Genomic DNA, 14,623 nt, shown 5'->3' with positions numbered 1-14,623 from the left:
GGCTTTCCCCTTTCGTATGAATGATTGTTGATTAACAAATATAAAGTTCTATAAAATTATATTAAATTGGAGAGAGGATTTGATTAATTACTTATAAGGAATGACATCCCTTTGATCTTATTCCTTATTGACAAGTTAATCGAATTTTCAACCCAATTCAAGAGTTGTTTTAATTAATCAATTTAATCCAAACACATGGTGGATTCTAACCCTAAGTAATATTTTATATTGAATTAAGGTTTTTACACTATTCCAAATTACTTTTGCAATTTTCCAATTTACTTAAGCCCTTATAATTTAGTTTTCTAATTAAATTAGATAAGTAGTTAAAAGAGATCATTAAAATTTGGTACACTTTGCCTAAATTAAAAAGATCTTAGTTAAATTTGATTCTTAGATTGATTAGAATATACGCTTATATATAGTGTTGGCTCCGAGGTCAAGTCCACGGAAATCCTGAGTCCATTCCAGGCAACATTATATCATAGCTAGTATTCTAATCGGTACAAGAATAGGATTGACAACTAGATTTCTCTTCCCTGAGTTCGACCCGTATTTACATGATCCGTGCACTTGCAGTTATTTAATATTACAAACAATTTTTTGGCGCCGTTGCCGGGAAAGAGAGTTTGCATTAGAATCTTAATTATTCGAAGTGTTAGATTTGTAGTTATTTTTAGTTTAGTTATAATTTTGGTTTCTTGCCTAGGGAAGCATAGATATTTCTGAAGTCTCAATTGAAATAGGTCCTCTTGTGATATTCTTTTCCTATTCCTGGCCAATGAACAACCAAATATGCTAGTGGAACAAGTCCTGATTCACATCATCAGGGTTTGGCTCCAAACCTGGCCTGACCTCTCAGCCTAAAATGACAATTTTTTTTTGAGAAAATGAAGAAATATGAAAGATGGAAATGTCTACATTCAACTTTTAAACTTAAGAAGCATTTAATCCTCTACCCCTGAGTTCCATGTGCAAGCACCGATGTCTGTGCCAAATAAATTTCATCAAATGATTAATAAACAACAAGATAATAAGTAATCATCGATTCATAAATCCATTTCTAGAATCCCCTTGATCATGCGGAGTTCTATAATTCCATGCTGAGAAACCACATTACGGCGAGGGGCGGTGAAGGAAGATTCTTACATTCTAGTCCCATTGGATTTCCCTGTGAAAAGTCCACTCAGATATGTTGACGGTGGTCTCGCCATCAGACGCAACAAGATCATATGGTGAATCCTCTGCAAATTCCGTTGGCAACGACTTCCAGTGCAAAGAGGGCTCCCACTGGGCTTCTTTCAGGACCTTAAGTATCTCTTCTACTACTATCTTGCTCCCATCAGCAGAAAAATGAACGCCATCGCTGAAAAGTAGTAGTTGTAAGCTCCAACTCAGAAATAAATTGCTATTTCATCTACTATGCACATTATTATTCACTCACTGATTCAAACCAAAATGTAGAAAAGGGCTTCAACAAATCAAAATAACAATCTGAATGTGAATGGAATACTCAAATTTGCTTTGTATAGGCAATAAAGATGGAAGTAGAGACATTATATATTAGAATATAATAGACTCGAGCAACAGACGGGAACAAGAAGTGCTCATGCCACAGCATCATTGTTGGCTTTGCAGGAACGGTGGTGAAAGATTGGTCTAATCTCCACTAATAGTAATCACTTCCAGATTGCTAATCTAAGACAAACCATAGAATTATCTAAGCAAAATGAACACAGATAAGACTAGCAAAGCTAATTTGCTCGAATCTTGAGTAACAGTAAGCATGGTTTCCAGAGGGAGAAATGAAAATAGCCACAATTACGGCAAGTTTCATGAACGTTTCATAGGCCGTTTCGACACGTTTCACAAACATTTCCCCAATGTTTCTCTAGCATTTCCAATGCGTTTCACATGTTTTGAAAAAATAAACCGTTACTGGAACATGTTTCTCATCTTCTCCTAGTGTTCCAGCAACATTGGTTTCTAACCCTAAACTCTTGTCTTTCTTTTTTATCTTCTATTTCCCCTCTCCTCCCAGTTCAGATCCTTTCTCAAGGTTCTACAAGCCATGTTATGAAATAAAGGTGGATATTTTTCCTTAGGCTCTGTTTCTTTGGATTTAAAATAGACATAAAACAAATTTTATGCCCATTTTCCGTCAAAAGAAACAGAGCCTTAGTAACTGTAACATGCACAGGCCGATGTAGGAAATTGTGATTGCTCCAACTTCCAACTCCCAACTTACGCAACTTCTATGGAGATAGAGGCACTCCTGGAGAGCAAAAGAGACCTTGCCCTACATTGAATCATAGCTTTTCCCTTGGTAGCATGGACCTTAAATGGGATATACAGTTTTGAGATTGGGCCCAAATTCATTCATGAGACTGTGTAGGGCAGGGATAGAGTTGCCGTGCGGTCAAACACTGACACCCGGTCATCTGTGCAGAAAAGCAATAGATATTTATAGTGTAATGCGTGGAATGCTTCAAGATTTATGGTTTTTTGATATAGAATTACTGTGTTGAAAGAGTCTTTATTGCTTTATTATTTTTATTTTTTTTGCGGTGAGTTGAATTCAAATTGCCTTGACGAATATCATGATACGTAAAAAATGCATGACATAGTACCACCGCTTTGTAGGTTAGAGGAAGTTCAACTTCGACAGTAGCTACAAAGGTCATTTGAGAAGCAAGTCTTTGTAGGAATGTTTTCTGTGATGGTCACGTTGAGAAAATCTGCCGCGCAAATCCGATCCGATCGTGCACAAATTAACATAAAAGATCAAAGTAAACACAAGCCCCAAGTTGAAAATCAAGATTTACGTGGTTCTGCAAGATGCCTGCATCCACAGGCGAGAACATGACCTTGCACTATGAGGGAAACAATACAATATGCAACGATTACAATGGATTAAACCAAAACCGACCCACAAACCCGCAACCCTTTCCTTGCTTCTCTCACCCAAGATTGTACACAAAGAGTAACCCGAGAGAAAACACCAAGAGAATACCCGAGAAGAAAACCCAGGAAGAAAAACCCTCTTCTCTCTCTCTCTCTCTCACGCCACCACCCTCTTTTGGTCGTGTTCTTTATATATCTAGGTTTTCTATAAACCTATAAGCAATACCTGCTAATTTAGTTTCCCACAAAAAGGAATCGGAGTTAGGAAACAAGGCAACTTGCCCAATCCCAACCACCTGAAGATTTTCCGTTGATGTTGCCACCGGTTCGTTGTCGCTGCAAACCCTCATTGGCCTTCTGAAGTACCAGTTACACACCATCAAATCATCCTCGTTCTGATCACTCCACCTGACTCGATTAACACAACCAATGCACATGTATAGCACCAATTCGTTGACTCACCCAATCAATCGCCGATCGCCCCCCATCGCAAGAACTGTCACCTCGCCATCATCTACAACCTAGAAACCCAACTATCGAGATCTTAGGAACATTAGCCATTATGTCCCTATCCAGACGATAGCATTTGATACACTCGATATCCGCTATCTTCTCCGCCTTCCCATCCTTTCCCTTCAACACAGTAGCCAGGCTCTATTGAACTAGGATGTCCTTCACCCCCATCTGCCAAGGATGAAACCACTCTTTCCGTCAAATCTGTCCATGTGGAATTGGGTAGAACTCGATTTTACCGCCATCTCGTATCACCCTCAATGTGAAGCTCCACTTCGAACGAGAATTTCTAAGACAATCTTTCTACCCTCAAAGATCGATCTAGCCGTGATCCAACCACAATTACTCCACCGGCCTCAATGATCGCTCCGACCTGAGCTCTCATACCACTTGTTGAGAAAATCCGTCGGGCAAATTTGATCCAATTATACACAAATTAAAATAAAAGATAAAAGTAAACACAAACCACAAGATGAACACCGAGATTTACGTGGTTCGACAATATGCCTTCATGCACAAGAGAGAACATGATCTTCCACTACGTGAAAAACAATATACAAGGATTACAATGGATTAAAGCAAAACCCACAAACCCGCAACCCTTTCCTTGCTTCTCTCATCCAAGATTGTACACCAAGAGTAATCTGAGAGAAAACCAAAGAGAAAACTCGAGAAGAAAACCCAAGAAGAAAAACCCTACTCTCTCTCTCTCTCTCTCTCTCTCTCTCTCTCTCTCTCTCTACCGCCCTCTTTTTCCCGTGTTGGGAAACAAGGCAACTTTCCCAACAGGTTAGAGATTAGTAACACACGTGACCACGTGCGAGCCATCAGAGACAGCTACAATGTGTCAAATATGATAACTCTGAAAAACAAGGCATAAAAGTTTGTCAAGAGATATAATGTGGAAAAATATATTTTGAGATTTAATATTACTTCATAGAAGGATAATTTATGGAAAATTGTAGCTGCGAATCATGAAAAATAGAATTACAGTAAGAAGGTATATAAATACTAAAGTTAGGGGGTGCTTTAAGATGTGATGCCTTGGGTCTTCCAAGTATTCGATGTAAGTCATTCTAATTTACTTTTGGGTGTTGCGGTAAGGTGGGTCGTCCACCTCCTGTATATTTTGACCTTTTCAATAAAAGTTAAGGTGCTTGCCCGGGTCCCTAGATAAATTTCGGGCTAAAAAAAAGAAGCTATATAAATATTAATATAAATAAATATAAATATGCAACAAATCAATATTTCTTTTTTTCTATTAGCTACCTCAACACTTTTTTTACATCGTAGTTCTTCTTTGCTAGTGCGGCCCTGACCATCCATCTATGTTCGTTCCAACAAGTTTCTCTTTAGGCAGTGATATGTTGTGAAGATGCACAAAATAGAAGCCAATGAGGCAGAGCTTGGGGGCTCTTACAGACTCGGGATATACATAAGCTTGCGTCGAGATTATAGCTGGTTGGTGGCAATTAACAGTGTCATTTGATTGTACTTCCATGATCTATCAATGTGATAGATCATAACACATGACATGCACGATAAAAAATAAAAAAAAGGTAGAATAAAATAATATAGAAGTCCTACCTAGTAAATCCTAAACTAATTTGAAAATCTAGAGATGCATATCACTGCCATAAAGGAAAGAGGGAAAAAAATAGGGAAGAGCAGTTATGATTTTAACTGAGAAAGAAACAAACTCTAATGCAACCATCAATAAATGATGTTCGATTGCAACAGCTAAGTCATATATTTGCATGAATAGGGATGCTAGCAAAGAGGATAAAAAGGATAAATTGCCAGAGGATTGAGCAAAATATTGAATCTATCATTAATAAGAGAGCAAACTCACGTAAAACATGCAGTCCTCCAATCATCCCTCTTTTGAATTGCAGTCCAAAGATCAATGACCTTCAAGTCCATCTCCTTGCACAGCTCTATACAAGCTTCTGAATATCTTCGACAGGCTTCATTTGACCGAACTAGCTCGCTGAAGAAACCACTGATTTTGCAGTAAAAAAGAAAGGAGTCAAAACTAAAATTCTTGAACTAAAATAAGCATGAAAAGAATAGGGATGCATCACAACACCTTGTCGTTTCGCGAAGTTTTTCCTCATTGACAGGGGGGCAACTAAGGAAAATGATGCGAGTTTTTTCCGAAAGGCCCTGATAGTTAAACATGTTGATGTGTTAGAATATATGCATTACAAATTATTCTACCAGTGATTTTCATATGAAAAAGATTACCTTGAGATGACTACCAATCCTTCTCATGTTTTCAATGTATTCTGGAAGTGGTACATGAGGGCCTAGGCCGGATGGATGTGGTCCCATTGCATCATTACCCCCAAAGTAAACTATCACTAGTGAAGGTTGTACAGCTGCATCCTAAAACAAAGACAAGAGCAGGATATTGGTAGAAAAGTTTAAGCAATTTAATATCTGAAATCACAAAAAAAGATTACCTTGAGGCTGTGTTTGGATTGCCGGGATAAGGAATCGAAATTGGTATTCTATTTTGATTCCTATTCCAATCACCTTGGAAATGGAATGGATCCAAAAATAAAAATTCAATAAATCTTTCGGAATCAGAATACCAACTCTTGGGACACAAAACATATTCTAGCATCCCCCTTCCACCCTTTAAACCTGCCCTGGTGTCATTCTGCCCTTTGATTCCGTTCATATTTTTTGTTTGAATCAAACGCTGGAATCAGAATAGGATACCAACTCTAGCACTTTCTAGCAATTCAAACACATCCTTAATCCTTATCCTCCTTAAGTTGAATACCATGTCAAAATAAAGCAAATGGGTGCAATGTTTGAGATAAAGGATTACAACAAAAGTTTAATGGCGTAAAACTCATCTCGAGCTCAATGAGGCTCAAAGCACAAGTCAACTTAGAACATAGCAGCATGTCTTGGGTTCAAATCGCTAGGATTCCATTTTTTTTGAAAGACGACATATTTTATTGAAACTATAAAAATTACATTGGGGACAAGGAGTCCCAGCCTGCATTACATAGATTCGAACAAAAAGTTCTAGGGCAAACCCTAGCCTAAGAAGGAATGAAGAAAATAATAGAATTGAAGACCCTTTTTCTGAACCTCCCTTTTTCTTGACTAATCACAATAAGAGGGACTCCCAGACCAAAGTGCCTTGACTAGCGAAAGACCATGGGATCTGGAGTTACCTAGCGCAGAGACCCCTGCGATCATTCATTCTAGCAAATTACCTTACACCAACCTATAGGACTGAAACCAGCGTCACAATTTCCACCACCTCCATACTGAGTTCCCGGCTTCCTACAACCATCTCCTTCCCAACCTGGCTCTATTAATTAAAACAATAAGAAGCATCATGTCTAATTAGTGTTCCACCAAAAGTCAAATACTCTGCTCCACAACTAATGAATTCTCCTTAAATAAGATCTTTGGAAAGCAATACACAACCTCTCAAGATAAGATCCTTTAATCTCGTAATCCAGGTTCTGTTTTAGCCTCCTTGACTCTTTCTATTTTCTCCTCTGCGACTCTGGCTTGCATTGCAAGGAACATTTCTCTAGTCTTGCCTAGGTCCTCATGATAAGAGATCCCAAAAACATCTCCAATTGCTCAAATCATTAAAACCCTCCAACTCTGGGTGCCTAGGTGCCTCTAGAGTCGATGATAACAAAACACCATTTCCTGTCATTTCTACTGGACTCATTAGGCTGCACTAATCGCTGACCATCCTCCACCTCTGGGATACCTCGCCCCAGACCTGGGTCATCACCCAGGGTCTCGCGCCTATTTTCCAGATTTAAGATCGCCAGATGTTTCTCCTCCTCCCACAAACGCCTTCGGGTTCGCCTTTCCTTTTCTAAGGTCTTGTTGAAAATGGGCAAATTGCGAAGGTGCGTGTGAAGTTCTTCCTCACTATTCAAGGTGGTCTGGGAAGGAGACAAACGCTAGCTTCGACTAACTTCTGCCATTTCTTTCATCCATTGCTTCTTAAGAGGAGAAAGTAACACCTCACCAGGGGTAGGCGATTCCTTCCTCGCAAGCTTTTCATTATATTTAAGGTTTTTTAGGAGGTCAAGGTCTCTATTTACCAAGGTAATTTCACCCTTAGTTGGATTAATTGTATCCTCAGATCGATCATTACCAGACATACTTGAACTAGGCGAGTTTTGCAGGATTCATAGGTAATGGTGATTTTTGGACCCAAGTTTTTTCTTTCTGACTTCCTTCTTTCGATACAAACGCTTAATCTTCCTGTTAAGTACTGATAGGCCGCCACGGGTAGCCAAGATGCGACTGTCCTGCCCGAGACCTCTCCTGAATTTGCCTTTACCGAATGTGTACCCTTTACATCAACACTCTTGCCAGCCTTAACGAACCTATTTTTTAATTTTAAAGCCTTCAGCTCCTTCGCCGACTTTAAGCTAAAAGAATCCACAACATCTTTTCTACCCGCCTTTCCTTTTGTGCCACATGGAGCTGCCAATACTGATTTTGGTGCTATCCTTACATTAGACGGACTCATAGGTCCCCTCAGCTTAGCCTCCCTACTTTCTGACGAGACAGGGGCGATCTCAAAGGGGGCAGGCGGGTAGGTGGGCAATTCAAAATTTGAAATGGGGTCCACCACCGGCTCTGATCCGGGCCTAATGGCCACTGCCACCTTTTCCGGTGGGCAGACCGCCGTCGGTGAGCCTTTATCGATGGGAATCTAATCGGATCCTTCAAAAAGTGGCAAATTGTCTTTACTATTGGATTCTCCCGTCACCGACATTTCAAGAGAATTTATGCTATCCTCAGACACCACCTTAACTCCCACCGAATAGATGGTGGATTCTACCCTTAAATTAATGGATTGAGGGATGGATTTCCACAAGGGAGAAATAACCAGGGCAGAGGCAAAGGCCAAACAATGAGTGTGATTCCTAAAAGCTGGGTCTCAAGGACCTGACCCAGATGTAAACCAAGAATCTCCACCGTGGCAGAAGACCATGAATGAAGTGGAATGTCATAAAACCGCAACCGAATTGTTCTAGCCCCCGTATTATATGCCGGGAACCAGGGCTGGAGGGAGGAAAGATATCCCGCAAAAGCCTCACCTCCTCGTCGGAGAATAGAGGTGGTTTGGACCTCAGAGTCAAAGCGAAATAAGATGTCCACTGTGCTAATAGCGAAAGGATTGTGCAACTTCGGAAGGCCCCAGAACTTTTTAGCCCAAGCCCAAACATCTTCTAAAAGCAAGGAGCCAGATTTCAAACTCCCAATAAGACAGCTCTTAAGATTTCTTTTTCTTTCTTCCACTACAGAAGTTGGAACGTCCAAACATCAAACCTCATCGGGAGTGACGATTTGGACCTTTTGGGTCTCCACACTAAGTTAGGGTTCTCTCTATTTCGAGGTTCCAAGCATTTTCTGCATATGGTGAGTGAGCCAAAGTTTTTGTAGTTACATTTTAAGCACAACCAGTCACTCCCACTCTCGAATGGCATGCGATTAGATTCCATTGCTTTGCGGCCAGGAGCCTTCCTAGCGCCAAACTCCAACCTCCTCCCCCTGGTATCCCGATCTTCCATACTTCCCAAAGAACCCGCATGCGATCTAGGTGGGGGCCATTGAGGCCAATGGAGCCTTTCCGAATTGGCTTCTTACCCAAACGAAAACAGGGATCTTCGGCAGCATGGGTTAAAAATCCCAGAAAAAGCTCTGATAGTCGCTCCAGGTTAGATCCACACACACAGAAAAATTCCGACGATTGCTAAAATGCAGAAGCTCCCGGAGGGATATTCCGGCGGCTTCTGAAGACATCCCTGATAGTCATCTTCCCCTTTCCTTTCCCTTTATTGTGACTCCTACTGTTGCCTTTGTATGGCAAAGCACCATCGCCTTTGGAAGACGAAGCGGGTCCCAGAAGATGCATCCTAAAAATTCTTTTTCTTTTCATAGAAAGAACTAGCAGGAAATGGGTAATCAGCCTAGCTTTTGAGTTTACAAGGCTTACACTTTTGAATAATGATTATAGGTTGTATAGAAAATTTCAATCAACTGAATCCCACGTAGTGATGAAGGATCAAGTATGATGGAAAAGAGGCACGCGCACACATATAATGGTAGAAAAAACATAGCAGTAATAAACAGTGTTCTTAACCAAAATACGGAACTAAAATTGAACAGATTGCTGTTCAAAATATATCACCAAGCCTGATAAGAAACCAGAAGAGGTCATAACATATTGCCTTAGGTTGAGCTCTCCATACACATCATCCAATTCTCTACTTAATTTACCCTATCCACACCCCTTCTATTGATAATGGAATTCCTTACCTCATTAAACACTTTTCTGATTGAATGTTGATAGTTTTCTAGGAATTAAAAGCTTAAAACCAACTTTAACAGCTAATTAGGAAACTGTAAACAAAGAGAGTATGATTATTAGAACAAAGAAGTGCAGATATCATTGCTTTTTTACTCTTATACAAGGACAAGCATATTTTGATTGATCTCTACCAGTGTAAAAATCTATTGACTGAAGAAACAAAGATTTATTATTTCCCATCATACAACAAGCAAACCACTAGTGGATTAGATGGGCCTTTGCGGGACCCTTGGGAGTAGTGGATTCTAATGAGGCGAAAGTTCGGGCGGTTCATCGTGGTATCAAGTTATTGGAGGGGGAAGATTTTAATTGTGTTGTGGTAGAAGGCCACTCCATTAATGTTATTCGGTGGTTAGCGGGGTCTCACATTTTTCCTTGGTGTTTCGCGGACTTCTCCAATGAGATCGAAGACATAGTTGGCTCCTCTAGGATCTCTTTTCGGCATATAAGAAGATCGGCAAATGGGGTTGCAGACAAACTAGCAAAAGGCAAAAAGCGGAGTTCACTTGGAGGCTTTAGAGAAATATGACTTTCTTCTGCCTTGAGGGTTGAGGATTTTTGTTATTTTTTCTTTTCCTGTTTCTATTGTATCTATTGTATTTTTTGACCTTATCGGTCTTATTAATGAAATTTTACCATTCAAAAAAAAAGAAAAAAACAGACCACTGGTAATGTGGGAAAGTTAGTGACGATTCTTTTTTTCCTTTTAGTTTTTTTTAGTCATATTAAAATTCAGCTTAAAGAGTTATGGTTATATTAGGAGGACGATATAGTTTGAGTAGGACAAGTATTTGAAGTTTATAAATACGTGGTCATGTGATGTATCAAGATATATATATTTCCATTGAATAAAAATTAAGTTTCAGATTTATTTTTTCTTATTTCCTTGGGGATTCAAGGATGTGTTCCCCAACATGCCGAAGATGGCGATCTTTGCCTTTTTCTGCACGCTTCCGCCACGTCAACCAGGACCAAAGATTTCATCTCATCTCCAAGCAGACAGGATTCTATAAATTCAAGAATTAACAGAATTATGGGTGCATAAATAATATTCAGATATACATTAAAAGTGATTATTTAAACAGAAAGGAAAACAAATCAAACTTGTCTGAAGATGCCATGCAGATTTGTTTACTTAGGACTGTAAATTAGGGGATTTATGAATACATTCTCATGTCCAACTTTAGATGTGTATAACGTTGTCATTTTAAATAAAAAACAATCAAAACTTATGTCTATACGAAAAAAGAAAAGGCACGCCTTTGGGAAAACTTATTCCACAACTTTAGATTCTCATGTCCAACTATAGATGTGCATAACTCTGTCATTTTAAATAAAACACAATCAAAAGTTATGCCTATGCGAAACAAGAAAAGGCATACCTTTAGGAAAACTTGTTCTACAACTTGGAGGGCACGCCTCGAATTCCAACCAGAATATCCTCGCATCACAATATCTGCCTATACAAAATTACAACCAATTTCAAATGGAATGGAAAAAAGGTCAATTAAAGAGCAGAACAATGAGGAAACTCTACATGGGGGGTTTTCAAAGGCAAGATTTTTGTTGTGGGAGAAACTCAGTAAGAGGAAGATTGGGAGATCAAACAAAAGGGTATGTTCCCACTACATCAGAGTCCATAACCAAGGGTGCCAGATAGAGAATACTCAATTGGGCTCTTCAAAAACCAAGTTATAATATGTAGCAAGAGAGTGGAAATCAAATACAAAATAATACAGTAATTTTGAAAAGGGTCTTTTGCCACTACATCAGAGTCCATAACCAAGGGTACCAAATAAAGAATGCTCAATTGGGTTCTTCAAAAACCAAGTTATAATATGAAATACAATGAAATGCAGTAAAAATGGATGACAGAGAGAGTACCTTTCGAGCATAGATATCAGCAAGAGTGGCTCCCCAACCGCCATTACTGAAATTGAATTGGACGATAGAAGAACCAAAGAGTACGAAGAGAGGGCGATTTGGACCCACCATTTTCTCTCTTCTTTCTCTCCCTCGTTCCACAATTTCCTCCTTTAAGACACACAAAAGAACCTCTTGTCTTAAAACTCTCTGAACTACTGGGTAGGCGTGGACATGGTTCGGATCGGTTCGGTTTTGGGGTATACCCAGAACCGAACCATATATAATCGGTTCCCAAAAATTGGAACCAGAATTGAACCATATATGATTGGAACCGAACCGAACCAGAACCGAAATGGTTCGGTTCGGTTCTGGGTTTACCCAACCTTCACAGAAATTAGAAAGGAAGCTATATTGAAAAAGAGAGATCAGAAGTTGCTGGTACTGTATATAAATAGGGGTATGCTTAACAAAAGAGATGGATTACCCTCAGTAAATTGGAGATGAATTGATAAATTTCACAGTACACATTGAATCGGGTTCTTCATTTGCCATGGGCTTGTTAAAAAAAATTAAAGAAATACAGAGAGAGAGAGAGAAGAGAGAGAGAGAGAGAGAGAGAGAGAGAGAGAGAGAGAGAGAGAGAGAGAGAGAGAGAGAGAGGCAGAGAGGCTTACCTGAGATGGGAAAAGAGATGGTCGGAAATGATAGAAAATTGGTTCTGTGATGGCGAAGAAAATTGGTCGGTAGAAATGGATTTGAGGTTGCCGGAGTTAGGGGGAGAATCGACCGAAGAAGATGGGTTTGACAGTTACAATGGAGATCAAGGTTAGAGGATGGCAATGGTAGGAATGGGGTTTGGAGGGTGAGGTTGGTAGAGATAATGGAGGTTTTGATGGGGAAGGTGGTCGGATCTGTGATTAGGACGAAGAAATCGCCGGAATTAGTGGCGGTGATCGGAGATAGATGATGGTCGGAGGTCGGAAACTGTGGTGGTGGCTGGTGGGTTAGGGATAGGTGAAGGAGATGAAAAAGATCTTCGGTAGAAGAGGTGGAGGTGGTCGGAGCTTGAAGATGGCGAGATTTTTCTTCCTTTTCTGCTGGTTCTCTCAAAACCCAAACTATTTATGCTGTGCTCCAACAAATGTGGGATCATCCTATTGAGGCCAAACTATTTATTCTGTGGTCCAAACAAATGGACGGTTGGGATCATCCTATTGAGTGTGCCGTACCATACTAAAAAGTGTTTTATACGGCCACCAATCATATAATTTCTCATATAAACATGACTAAAAGGTGTAAGCCCCTGTAGTTGAGTATTATTTAAAAAGTACAGTATGGCCCACTTTTATGGGATGATTTAAAGAGTTCGGTTACACCTCAAACATGTTGTGCCCCAAAAATCATCTGGATAGGATGATCGTAACCCTCCGATCTACAGAGGAACTTCAAATACAACCTGCTTGCATTATAGCCCAACAAATGAACGGTTTGGATCATCACATAAAGGGGGTCGTACAATATTTAAAAAAAAAATACCGGGCTATATCGGCTTACATAATATAAAATCTCATGTATAGACATAATGTCCAATATTTTTAGGAAAATACTATATGGCTCACTGTATGGGATGATCCAAACCGTTCATTTGTTGGCTACAACGTAAAGGTGGTTGTCCAAAAATCATTTCGATAGGATGATCGTCAACCTCCGATCTATGGTGGGACTGCAGATTATGGAGGTTTCCTAACAAAAGGTTGTGCCTCAAAAATCATTTCCGATACGATGATCGTAACCCTCCTATCTATGGAGATAAACCTACATAGATAGGAGGGTTACAATCATCCTATCGATAGATCCCTCAATAGATCGGAGGGTTACAGTCATCCTATCGATATGATTTTTAGGGCACAACCTATTTACTGTAGCCCAACAAATGAACTGTTTGAATCATCCCATAAAGTGGGTTGTACAGTACCTTTTTAAAAAAATACTGGATAATATGGGCCAAAACCATATAAAATCTCATGTAAACAGAAGACACGACAAATCTGTGGATAAAATAAAGGGAAAAATACGCTTAGACCCCCTGTGGTTTCAATTTGTATAAAGTAGGCCCCCTCTTTTAAAACACTTTCAATGCTAATGAAGACCCCATACACCCCTCCAAACCCCATACCCGAATCCAAACACTACCAAAAACACAGTGGGCCCACATTGTTTGGATGATCCAAAGCGTTCATTTGATGGGCCCTGACATAGATAGGGTGTACCCAAAAGATCAACTCCATAGGATCATCCTAACCCTTCAATCTGTGGACGAACCGTCAACTAAGGGGGTCTACCTTACACAAATTGAAACCACAAGGGGTCTACTTGTAACTTTTTAAACATTAGGGGTTAAGTTGAATGTGTCAGAAACTACAGGGGTCTAAGTGTATTTTTCCCTAAAATAAACCCGGCCATCGTGCTTGTATCTTAATTGGGACGAACGCGGTCCGATCTGGAAAAGCTGGCTCAACGTATGCCCTAGCTGCACACTAAACCGTTTGACTTTGGCCCAACGGCGGATGTTCTAGATGTGGCAGACAACTAACCTATCCAAGGATAAAATAAATCCCGGATTGCTATTCCCATGGAAAGCAACCGCCATCATGTTTCATTAAATGCCACATGAGAGAAGTTGGCACCGGCCTCCATAATTCTACAACTAAAAAGGCTGAACTCTTATGGCACTTATTAAAGGGCATGCCCAGACCGTACTTTTGGTTGAAAATTGAGGCACCTACATTCTTTTTCAAGAGATTTGCTAGGCAATATCGCGGCAAGCCAATTCGCAGCCCACCTTTGATGAATTAAATGAATAAGACAAAATTTGCTGAAAAGTAAGCCCGTGTGCCTGTGTGGTTGTTCTCTCATGCATAAGTCAGCGATGTAAATACACAAGAGGAATGTTAAACTGAAAGG

General features: G+C 39.9%; 1 protein-coding gene across 1 annotated transcript; it reads right to left on the bottom strand.

The window, feature by feature from the left end:
- Positions 1-899: 899 nt before the first annotated feature.
- LOC143856344 (SGNH hydrolase-type esterase superfamily protein) lies at positions 900-12,789 on the bottom strand. The gene is made up of 7 exons (XM_077366538.1): positions 12,334-12,789; positions 11,678-11,827; positions 11,176-11,253; positions 5,665-5,805; positions 5,507-5,583; positions 5,270-5,419; positions 900-1,366 (listed from the first exon to the last, which is right to left on the bottom strand). The coding sequence occupies exons 2-7, from the start codon at positions 11,786-11,788 to the stop codon at positions 1,153-1,155; spliced, it is 771 nt and encodes a 256-aa protein (XP_077222653.1). The 5' UTR covers positions 11,789-11,827; positions 12,334-12,789; the 3' UTR covers positions 900-1,152.
- Positions 12,790-14,623: the final 1,834 nt, after the last annotated feature.

The sequence above is a fragment of the Tasmannia lanceolata genome, unplaced genomic scaffold (genome assembly GCF_043159265.1).
Source record: "Tasmannia lanceolata isolate RefF3 unplaced genomic scaffold, GAP_Taslan_0.1 ptg000023l, whole genome shotgun sequence".
Classification (NCBI taxonomy): Eukaryota; Viridiplantae; Streptophyta; class Magnoliopsida; order Canellales; family Winteraceae; genus Tasmannia; species Tasmannia lanceolata.
This window is presented reverse-complemented; position numbering and strand designations above follow the sequence as displayed.